Here is an 11,964-nt window from a genome sequence, read left to right as displayed (position 1 = left end):
TTATAAGCGTGAGCGCTCAAAGCGTGAGAGCGTCTAACGCGAATGTATCCGATGAAGTAGTATTGCTTATGATGGTCATTAACGGTGAATCCATAGCTGGCGATGTGAATACAGAGTCTTCAATCTAAATTTTAAATTAAAAAAAAAAAAAAAAAAAAAAAGAGTATGTTATATCCGACATACCGTATATCCGAACAAAAACAGTTTACTGTAAAAATTGCGCCAAGTCCACGTTCATAAAACTCATCTCAATAACATCTGCACTTTGCAAAAAAATAAGACTCGTTACAATAATTTTCATTCTATACAAAAAAAGTTAAATACAAAAAATACCAAGAAACCGTCATAATGTTGAAAAAATTGAAAAAATTTGTTAAAAATTTAAAAATTAAGAAAAATTTTTTTATCGTACTTGGCGCGCGTCATCGAGTACCCCAAATTTTTTCAGGATACATGAACATCCTTTTAATGTTTCAACATTTATAAGTAAGTCAACCTATAAAATGCATAAATGTAATTAATGAAATATTATTTTATGATACGTTTAACAAAAGTTAGGTAAAATCAACATGGCATACGTATTTTATTTGAAATTTTTAAATTCTCCGCCCATCGTTTATGATTTCAATAAAACGCCCTCTCCTGTTCGGTTATGCAATTTGCTTACAAGTGAATACGCCTGCATACATTGACTCTGTCGTGGAATCACTGCGAAAATTGAGTTGATTAAAAAATAAAACGTATGGCCGACTAAATTGAGAAAATGCGGTGTGATTGCCAATCAAAATGTGTTAATTACAATTAAACGAAGCATGATCAAGTTTCTTCATGAAAGCTTAATGACGGAACTGAAAAAATTGAATTAAAAAATTTTGTGTTATTTCAGATATCTTCACCAGACTACCATATTGACAGATATTTTCACTAAAAATCTGAAAAAAATTTTCGAAACGGATTTTTTCACTGAAACTGATATTAATCCAGTAAGCAGTGTTTTTAATTCGTTGAGTATACTTCACTGATGTGAATCTATAAACATAACAATGTATGAAATCATATATTATATAATTAGAGCTGATAAGATATAATATATATATATATATATATATATATATATATATATATATATATATATATATATATATATATATATATATTATATAATTATACATATTTACATTACATAAATTCAAGCGAAATCGTTTTTTCTCGGGTTGAAATTCGTTCGAAAAAATTTGGGGTACTCAATGACGCGCGCCAAGTACGATAAAAAAATTTTTTCTTAATTTTTAAATTTTCAACAAATTTTTTTCAATTTTTTCAACATTATGACGGTTTCTTGGTATTTTTTTGTATTTAACTTTTTTTTGTATAGAATGAAAATTATTTTAACGAGTCTTATTTTTTTTTGCAAAGTGCAGATGTTATTGAGATGAGTTTTATGAACGTGGACTTGGCGCAATTTTTTACAGTGAAACTGTTTTTGTTCGGATTTCATATCTTTTTGTTAAGTGTAATTTTTTGCTCGCCTCTTAATTTTAAAATTGAACTTTTCCCGCGTAAAATTAGAAATATGTAAATAAATTAATTAATGCAGGTAAAGCTATTATCATATAAAAGGTTATTTGTTCGTTAATTTTGAAAATCAAATCCTAACAAAAAAATTAAAATTCTGTTTCTCTCATAGTAGCTAGTAGCATTAAAAGACTTAACGTGACTGATCCGCGTAAACTCCGCGGTTAAAAGCGATTAACTATCTTATTAATAGGGATTTTACATTTTTATTTATATACAGTAAAAATTTTAACATTTTTTTGAATTAAAAAAGTTGTTGATTTGGATTTAATACTCTAACCCTTGTGGAAATAATTCTCTGAAAAACCTCTTGAAAAGTCTTTATAACTCTGAATAAGACTTTTCGAAAGTCTTCACATCCCTAACTAAGTAAAGGAAAGACTTAATAAGTCTTCAAAACTCTGCGATACTCTTCAAAAATCAAATTTTCCCTGCAATTTCGGAATTTCTCAAAGAGTTATTAAGACTTGATAAGACTTGTTCAGTTTTACAGGAAAAGAAGAAAATATTTCTTTTCAAAAAAATTACTTATCAGAATTAAATAAAACTATAAAAAAGAATTAATGCATGTTTTAAAAAAATTTTTTTTAAATAATATTTTCATCACGAAAATACTTTGATGGGCATCGAATCACTCATAGTTGAGCAAGTCAAAACATCAACAGCAAATGAAGTGCACTTGCTGTTGGAAACAGATATATTACTCAAAGAGTAAATCCAATCGGTATTTAATTTGGACTATCAAATATTAAAGTCAACTTTCTAGATAGGAGAGAATTTTCTATCCACATGCCACCTATTAGAAACTAAGAACACTTAAAGATTCTAACTGTAAATTCGTAAACTAAAATATGTTAGGTATCAATTAATTCCAGCAGATGGCGTGTGGATAGAAAATTCTCTCCTATCTAGAAAGTTGACTTTAATATTTGATAGTCCAAATTAAATACCGATTGGATTTACTCTTTGAGTAATATTTGTTTCCAACAGCAAGTGCACTTCATTTGCTGTTGATGTTTTGACTTGCTCAACTATGAGTGATTCGATGCCCATCAAAGTATTTTCGTGATGAAAATATTATTTAAAAAAATTTTTTTAAAACATGCATTAATTCTTTTTTATAGTTTTATTTAATTCTGATAAGTAATTTTTTTGAAAAGAAATATTTTCTTCTTTTCCTGTAAAACTGAACAAGTCTTATCAAGTCTTAATAACTCTTTGAGAAATTCCGAAATTGCAGGGAAAATTTGATTTTTGAAGAGTATCGCAGAGTTTTGAAGACTTATTAAGTCTTTCCTTTACTTAGTTAGGGATGTGAAGACTTTCGAAAAGTCTTATTCAGAGTTATAAAGACTTTTCAAGAGTTTTTTCAGAGAATTATTTCTACAAGGGAAGGTAAATACATCAATCCCTACTGAAAAGATCTCATACAATATTATAGAAAGCAAAAATTATTTTATGAGATTTTATGATCTATTAATGTACTTATGAGCATGAAAAAATTATCTCTTAAAAATTCTATGATGTTTTATCAGTAGCCTATTAACTAATAGACTCATAAAAAGATTAGTATTTCTTTCTGATGCGATTCTATATATGAAAAATTTCGTTAATTACAATTATTTATAAGATATAAACAGAATTTTTAAATCCAGTGCAAAAAAAATAGTCTTATAAGATTCGATGAAAAAAACTGAAAAAAAATAAAATCACAAGAAGTTATAAGAAGTCATGGGCAAAGTTTCATTAGAAATTTCTATGAGAAATTATGAGTATTTACATGGACAAATGCACACCAAAAAATAATGAACTTAATCATATTTTCTACGTTAAACGCACATAAAACTTCATATTGTAATCGGTGTCATGTCGGGATTTAAAGGAAATTTTGTGGGCTTATTCTATGAATCAATACCGAGATCAAGTTCTAATTCGAAGATGAGTAAAATCGGTAAGTTAGTTTCGGAGTTGTGGGTGCTTGAAAATTTTTTTTATTATCGAAAAATTTTTAGTTTTGTTAAAATTTTACTAAAATTCAATTACTTAGAAACAGTAAATTGATCTGAATTTTTTTTGGTGAGCTATTGATGTATTAATCTGTCAATAAAAAAATTTTCATAATTTTTGTAAAATACAAATTGCACGACGGTGATACCTCCAGAAGGAATAATAATGATACCTGAATATATTCTCTTTGTCCAAAAGGTTGATCTATTGTTTTGCAAATCAAATCACTCCAAAGTTGACAAGTTTCATTAGGATAAACCAAAACTGCATGGGTTGTATCCGCAGAATGTAAAGAAATTTTTACGCCATAATGAGAAATTTCTCCATTATGTGGTGACTTCGGTTCACGCCATCTTAATGTCAACGTTTTCTTCTCCTGATCGACTTCTACGATTTCCAACTCTTCAACTTGTGGTGGAGCTAAAGGAAATTTTCTCGAACCAATAAAAAATTTTTCATAACTTTTAAATGAAACTTACGACGTGGGTTAGTTACAAAAATTAATTCATTGTATGCAGTTTCATTTTGAATTCCGTACAACCTATGAAGCACGTGTATTCTAACTTGATACCTTTCAGCACCGGTAGTGTATCCATTTGATAACATAAATAAATATCCTCGGACATCTTCCTTCATACTGTAATTTTGAACATGTTCACTCAAACCAGTTAAAAACAATCGTGCGCCGTCTATTCTTCCAGTTACTTTTGAACAATCTTTTGGATATTTCCACAAAATCGTATCATTTTCCAGTTTTAAGTCATCAAAAATTTCCGTCGGAATTTCTACCAATTCAAATTCAATATTTTATCAGGTAATGTCTAAAAAATTTCCCTCCATTTTGCAATTAGATTCTTACCAAGTTCGTCAGTTGTAATTATTATGTTATCTTCAATTCCAAATTTTGAATTGTACGCCCTTACTGTTACTTCATAAGTCACAAATGAAGTCAAATTTTGAATGTGATATGATATTAAATCTCCAGTAGAAATATTCTTAGAAATATGAGACACTAATAAATTTTCGGGCGTCTTCAAATTTTGTCGTTGGCATCCATCAAAATACAAAACCTATAATCAAAATTTAAAATACATTTCATTGAAACATATTTTTGAATCACCTAAAAATTTTTTATTACTCTAATCATTAATTGATAACCCTCCAAAATTCCATTGGGTTCTAAAGGAGGTGACCATTCGATTAACGCGTCATGAGCGTTTATTTCTTTCACGCGTAAATTCTGAATTTTTGACGGCTCTATTAAAAATCAAAAATTTTTATCAATCATTGTTCTAAATTTTTGTACTTAACTAGAATAATATTTACCTGTGTTAAGAGTTAAAACTGCTTGACAGTTATAAAAACCGATATCAAAATTACTTACGCACACATTATAAAGCGTATACGGATTCAAATTTGAAATCAACATTGGAAATGTATTGGATATGTGAATTAAAGGTATCGACACAGAGTCGTTATTGTAAGTCCTCGTCGTAACTTCTACTTCGTACCACTCGTCTGGGCAAACATAATCTTTCTGAAAAGTCAAATAAATTGAATGTCTTTTATGCTTCGAAAAAATTTTTACAATTTATGTACCTCTTCGTGAATCCTTATTATATACAGACTTGTTGTATTGGGTTCAATTTCAAACTTTTTATCCCCTGATAGAAAAATATCAAAACAAATTTTATTAAAAATTTTTTTTTAATTTTCATTATAAACTATATTAAATTATAAAAAAATTTAACATTTTAATATCTCTATAATTTTTTACCGATTCAAAAAATAAATAAATAGAATTATGTCATTTTCGTTGAATTTTTTTTAATAAATAAAAAATCTTGGTTGCTCCAAAATAGTTCAAAATCATTAATTTTCCTTTTTTGAATCAGTTAAAAAAATTATGTAATTTCCAATTCTGTAATTAATGTAAAATGATGTAATTAACACAATAAAACTTACAATGGCAAGCAGTTGTAAAAGATTCTTTCAAACTTTCCAATAAGTTATGTTGATTATTATACTCTATATTGTATAACGTTTTTACAAAATATTCTTGCCCAGAAACTAAATTTGTAAACGTTGTAAAGTATTTTTTTTTCATAGTATCATTCATAAGCTCTTCTGTTGCTAAAATACTTTCTCCCTTTTCTTTACCCAACGCCGGCTACATAAAATTATAAAAATTAGGACGACTGTCTCTTTTTTGTTATAGAAAAATTTCTCGCGACAAAAATTCTCAGTAATAATTTCTTGTACAATTTTTTCTTAAAGGCTTTATTTTTGTTTTGTCGAAAGCTCGTCAAAGCGCCGAGATTTCGTGCTTCAGGTTTTCAAAATTTGATTTGATTAATATTTTGGATGGATAGGAATTTTAAATAAATTACACTCGATGTTTGGGACAACAGGAAGAAGTTTATTGTCCCAGAGGAGGAAAAATCTGATGAAGCCAGATAAAAAAAACTCCTCGATGATAAGTACAAGAAAATCGTGTATGAATGTGTAATTGTTATTTAGTCAGGGCGGGACCGTAACTATAATAATATTGAACTATTCCCGTTGGATAGTTCAATGTGTATTGCCAATTATAGGCGAATATTAACGACTCGTTGAGAGTCGTGTTAAATTGTATGTGTGTGTGCGAGAACCGATCAAAGCCAAGGCGGCGTAATCAACCACGGGCCGTCAATACCCAAAAAATGTGAGAGAGAGCTCGGATGTATGGCGTCTGCCCGAATTGTCGCGCAAATTTCTACAAAATTGCACTGATCAGCGAATAACTGGATTCAGTTGAGTTTGTGAAGATGAATTGAATGATATTGAGTAAAGTGAAGTAAAAACGATATGACCTTTGAAAATGTATGAATTGTATTGTATGCTATGTAATGTGCAAGAGCGATTGCGTAAATTACTACTGATTCAAGGGCCTTAGAGCAACTAGTGGTCCTGGCCACCGCACGAGCCAATTCGGTTTTTCCTATACGGCCCTGATCTGCGCGATACCGTTCTGCGCCTACGCCGCAACTTGACGACTACGATGACTCCCGAATTTAAACGAATTCCGGTAAGAAAATTGTTCGAGAATTTTCTAGTCGAAGCTAGAGCTAATATATAGATATAGTCATCTGATTTCGTACGCCCACGCTCTCTCTCAACAGATATAGATGTAATTGTGTGTAGCACAATACATGCATGATTTTTCTCTACGAACACTCTCGTATATACTCCATCGTATATGTACGAGTCGACTCGACAATTTTTCATTGTCAAAATTTATTCGGTATTATTTTCTTATAAAAAAATTTATTTAAATATTTATAGCTTATATGTTGGCCTATTTTTATATAAACACACAAAAATCATGACATAAGGGCACAACACGGTAACAATTTTATCTGTTGGTCTAATATCGAATAAACACACACAAAAGCCATAATAAAAGTGCCATGATTAATTTTCGTCTGATTAATTTATGTTGTGATAAACTTTGTTTTGAGAAATTATTGTACTTGAGATATTGTTGTATGAGAAATTTTTGTTGAGAAATTTTGACGTGGGTAATTTTTGCGGATTAATAAAGGTGAAGAGCCAAAAATTAGCTTTTTGACAAAGTATCAAAAAAATATGCACAGAAAAAAAATCAACTTGAATCATAAAAATAATTTTGAAGAACTTTATCGTCTTGATTTGAATAGAAAAATTCTTCAACTAAGAAATTTTTTTGGATTTAAGTAAAATTTACCTAATTTAAGGGTTTTTCGTCTTGATTCAAGACAATAAAACTCTTCAAAATGATTTTTCTGGTTCACGAATTTTTCTCTTGATTCAAATTAATTTTTTTTTCTTTAGTGTAGGACAATAAATCTTAAATATTCAATTATTAAGAAAAATCTGAAGACATACATCTATTTCAAAAATTATCAACAGTCCAATGTCTTCATGTTCTTCAACTTCCGACAAAGAAACTCGAGCAGCCGTTTCGTTGATATAATCAATGGTCGGAATCAATGGAGATATTCCTTAAATTAAAATAAATTTGAGCAAATGTATGAATTGTCTTTTTCGATTAAATTATTATTTATTTAAAGAAAACATTACCGATGTTACAATACGGTGGAACGAAGAACATTGATAGTTCCTGACATCCTTTATAGCATTTTCCATCATAAGGATTGCATACTTTGTCATCGTAATAATGATATCGAGAACTATCGTATCCAATACAATTTTTACAACTTTTCTGGCATCCGTAACCATAATTTCCATCTTGACATGCTAAATAGTTAAAAAAAAATGTTAATTATTAATAAAAGATACGTATTGCAAAGAAAAAAAATTTTTTTCATTTTATTTTGAAAATTTTTTTTTTACTCATACGGGAAAAACGGTATTCTTATACTTAGGCTGTTACGGTCAAAAATAGCAATTTGCTCATTTTATAATTGCGATGTAGGTTTTTCATGTAGTTCACACTCAAACTATACTTTACACACGCAAATTTAGATAAAGTAAAATTGCTAAAATGAAGTAAAATAATAACAGATAGTTTCATTTAATAAAATTAGTTTATTTATGTAGCTGTTGTTGTTCTTTTTTTTTTTTTGTTTGTTCTTATCAAATAAAATTATTTCTCTTATTGTTTTTATTGTTACTTCATTGATACTTTTTAACTACTTAATTTTTCAGTTATTTTTGGTCTTTGGGAGCTTATTTTTGGGCCCCAATTTTATATTCACGTTTATTCCGTATTCGCAATAAAAAATAATGTGTGCAACTCGTGCGACATTGGCGCACTAGTTGTATAGTATAATATTATTTTTAGTCAAGAAAAAAAGAAGTTAGAATTTTACCATCGTTACATTGTGAACCATAACGTCCTTGAGAACAATAACAGCCAAATTGATCACATTTTGAAACACCAACACAATTTTCACCAAAATATTTGCTGCACGGAATTTTGCAGTGCACTCCAATACGTGAATCCATACATGAAAATGTATTACCTGAAGAAAATTGTAACATGCAACAACACGTATACAATTTTGAAAGTTATCATTTTTTGTTCGATTATTTATATTTATTAAATTTTGCGGATCACCTACTTGGAGGATCAGAAATCATTGAGCTACTCCTTACTACAACTGCTTCAGATCTATTGTATGAAAATTTTTGGCAAACAATATTTGGCTCATCAAATTCATAATCACTTCTTTTTTTTACATATAATTGACGCACGGATTCTACAAAAAAAAAAAAAAATTATCAAATTTAAGAAAAAAAAATTTTATCGACTTAATTTAAGTCGAAAAGTTCTTTAACTAATAATTTTTTTTTGCTTCAGTAAATTTTACTTAATTCAAGAATTTTCTATTTTAACTTCATATCAAATGATGAAATTTTTCAAATCTGTTTTTACCGTAAAAAATTTTGCGTCATTACGTCAAAAAATTTCACGTTAAATATTTAACACTTTTATATAAAAATTTGGTAATTATTTACAAGAGCGGTAAGCCCATGCTTTTTTTTTTTTTTGATCAAATTGATCAATTTTTTTTTTTTTTAATTGTTCGTTTTTTTGTATACTTTAAAAAAAAATATAAATAAAAATCATCAAAAAAAGATAAAATAGAAAAGAGAAATTTTATCCAAAAACATAAAATTCAATTTTTTTTCCAGTTTTTAAAGGCAAAAAAGCTTTGAATTAATACAAAAATTCATAACGCAAATTTTTTCAACGCAATGTCGAAAAAATTTCTACTGTGTATAATTACAGAGTTTGTCTCTTAAATTAAGTGAATTTTTTTTCAGTATTACTGTTTAAAAATTTTTACTTATTTATTAATTACTTTTTGAAGGACACTCTTTAATATTTCCAATAGCCCAGTGATATTGACCAGTTTCTTCTGTTCCCGTTACCTTTGTACTAATTTGAACAATCAACGGTAATTCATACTCTTCAATATCCGCAATATCAAATCGTGCATACTGCCATGTCGGAAGTCCGTGTTTCAAAGAGTAGCCATCAGGTAAGCTTGAAAATGTTTTAGATATTTTTTTAGTACTGTTCCCATCGACTAATTTAACAATCAATTCACAATTTGGACACAATCCAATTAAAATGTCAATGCAAAATCCATTGGCGTAATTGGTTGTCAGTGATGGACTGATTAATATTGCACCAGGTTTTTTCGACAAAATATATTTATCTTGTTTGAAAAGAAAGATAAAATTTCCTTTAATGTAATCCATTACAATTTTTATTATTGGTATTGTTACTTACATTTGTGAAAGCGGAATAATGTCAGAATTAGAGGATCTGGATTTCCGTAGAGAATTCGAGTTATGTTGAACGAAGTATTTGCAGAGTCAGAATAAGACAATACTAGTTCTTCCGAGTCATATAAATTTACAGTTTTAGTTTCCGTATTCCATGTGATAATAAATGTTCTCCACTCGAGCGCATCTAATGCAAAATGCTAAAAAAAAATTAAAAATTCATCAGTTTGTAATTTATAAATTAGTGAAAGTTCAATCGATAATTTTATTCCTCATAAAAACTCTTCTAGAAGTAAATTACTCAAAAAAGTCTTATCTTTTTAAGGTAAAATTTTTTTAGTTAACGTGGAAATACAAAAGAGTGAAATTTGGTTGAAAAACACAAAAAAAATTTTTGTTGATACACAACCTTTTGGATTTAAGAAAAAAATTTTTAAAGCCAAAAAGACGTATATAAATAAACAGTCAAAAAAGCTTCTAAGTCGAAATTTAATAAAAAGTTAATTTTTTGAAGCCAAAAACACTAACACATTCTAATTTTGTGAAATTAAAAATTTTTTCGTAATTTGTAAAAATTTTAGAACAAAATGAAATAAAATTTTTAAGTTCTCGTTAAAAAAAATCAAAAATTTGGGTTGTGATAGTATTATCCGTCCGATTTTCAAACATCAATTTTTTTCATCAAACCTTGATGTTTTGAAGTCTTTAAAAGTTATTTTCCAGACTGAAAAAAAATTCTTGACTGGAAAGTAAATTTTCTTGGTGCAAGAAGTTTTTTTTTTGTCTGCATATACATCTTCTTGACTTTGAAAAAAAAATTTTTTAAAGCTAAAATCAACAGCTGATTTTAGATTGATAATAGAATTTTTTAACATTCTCCAAAAGTAATTAAATAAACTCACTTTTGCCTTAGAAGCTCGTAAAATACTACAATTAGATCCCGTAGGGGGCTTCTCTAAAGGAATTCCTTTTTCGCATTTTCTGATTGCCGTAATAGTGTTATTCCAGCCACCAATAATAAGCCAGTAGCAAAAATCTCCACGGAAGTTTTGACTTTTACACAATAAAAATTGTGCATTAGATGCCCCACGAACAGACACCACCAGAGCTTTTTGATTTTCATTAGAGTTAAACATAAAATTAACGTTATCTGTTTCTGATGTCACGAAACTGTAGTTAGTATCTGAGGGTATAATTTTTCCATATTTCTGAAAACCTACAATTCAACAAAAACAATACTCACAATAAAATTTATAAATTGTAATTATAAAAAAACTCACGTTCCCAACGTTTGTCGTAAACTGGACCCATTGGAACTTCTAAAGACGATAAAATTTTCCAATTTGAATCGTTTTTCCATTCCGATAAACATTTAGAATAATCCATCTCAATTTGACAATCATTACGATTTTTATTAGAATTACTTTCAACATCTGCCTCAAAACAAATTTAATTTTTAACAATATACATTATTGAATTAATATAAAAAATTTTTTAATTTTGAAATTTATTTAAAATAAAAAAATTATTTTTTTTTCGTACCAAATATTTCTTCATATTTTTTATCTCTGACAGTATTGCTGACAATAGGCTCATTGAAAACAACTGCATCACTCGAATTGTCACTAACACAGAGAATTTTTTTCTCGTATCCATCATTCCAAAAGTTTCTATTAAGTAATCGAGATTGGCGAAACACCTCTAAATGTTGGCTCAAAACACTTGTAATTAGTACGATGTACACAGTCCACAAAATTAATAATTTCATAATGATACACAGAAAGAAAGAAAGTCTTGAGTCAAGCGTAAATTTTCTTAAATCAAGAAAATCTTAAGAAAGATTGAAAATTTCTTGAACGAAGTTAAATTTTTTTATGCCAAGCAAATTTCTTCTTGCTCCAAAAATAACTTCGGCCTTCCTTATAATTTTTTTAGTTCAAGAAATTTTTTTTTTCTGTGTACTATTCATATATAATACAATATAATATATAATGCAATGCGACTTAAATTATGCTCTGATGTTACGTTGTGACTAACTAACGAAATGAAGTGTTCATCGAGCAAAAACGATAAAATTACATTCGTAGAAACCGTCTTCTCACT

The 11,964-nt window shown here is 28.3% G+C and overlaps 1 protein-coding gene and 1 long non-coding RNA gene across 4 annotated transcripts; both read right to left on the bottom strand.

Moving 5' to 3' along the window:
* Nucleotides 1-422: 422 nt before the first annotated feature.
* LOC141532468 (uncharacterized) lies at nt 423-1,021 on the bottom strand. The gene is made up of 3 exons (XR_012480094.1): nt 905-1,021; nt 800-848; nt 423-708 (listed from the first exon to the last, which is right to left on the bottom strand). It is a non-coding gene; the product is annotated as an uncharacterized LOC141532468 (long non-coding RNA).
* Nucleotides 1,022-3,336: 2,315 nt separating this feature from the next.
* Nucleotides 3,337-11,964, bottom strand: LOC141532466 (uncharacterized). Of its 3 annotated transcripts, XM_074250808.1 has the most exons (17): nt 11,404-11,945; nt 11,142-11,294; nt 10,764-11,077; nt 9,866-10,061; nt 9,432-9,791; nt 8,688-8,825; nt 8,436-8,588; nt 7,684-7,860; nt 7,489-7,604; nt 5,548-5,752; nt 5,182-5,246; nt 4,909-5,119; nt 4,721-4,839; nt 4,442-4,652; nt 4,062-4,367; nt 3,755-4,002; nt 3,337-3,672 (listed from the first exon to the last, which is right to left on the bottom strand). In XM_074250808.1, exons 1-17 carry the CDS (start codon nt 11,627-11,629, stop codon nt 3,619-3,621), a joined length of 3,252 nt encoding a protein of 1,083 aa, XP_074106909.1. In that variant the 5' UTR covers nt 11,630-11,945; the 3' UTR covers nt 3,337-3,618. The 3 variants fall into 3 exon arrangements, with proteins under 3 accessions (XP_074106909.1, XP_074106912.1, XP_074106911.1); XM_074250811.1 differs by lacking the exon at nt 11,404-11,945 and having other exon boundaries at nt 3,344-3,672; nt 10,764-11,069; nt 11,142-11,281; XM_074250810.1 differs by lacking the exon at nt 3,337-3,672 and having other exon boundaries at nt 3,839-4,002; nt 4,154-4,367; nt 11,404-11,964.

The sequence above is a fragment of the Cotesia typhae genome, unplaced genomic scaffold (assembly GCF_013202065.1).
Source record: "Cotesia typhae breed Kobodo isofemale line unplaced genomic scaffold, CoteBio_Ctyphae contig_65, whole genome shotgun sequence".
In the NCBI taxonomy this organism is placed as follows: Eukaryota; Metazoa; Arthropoda; class Insecta; order Hymenoptera; family Braconidae; genus Cotesia; species Cotesia typhae.
The sequence above is the reverse complement of the archived record's forward strand: the minus strand, read 5'-3'. Positions and strand labels throughout refer to the sequence as shown.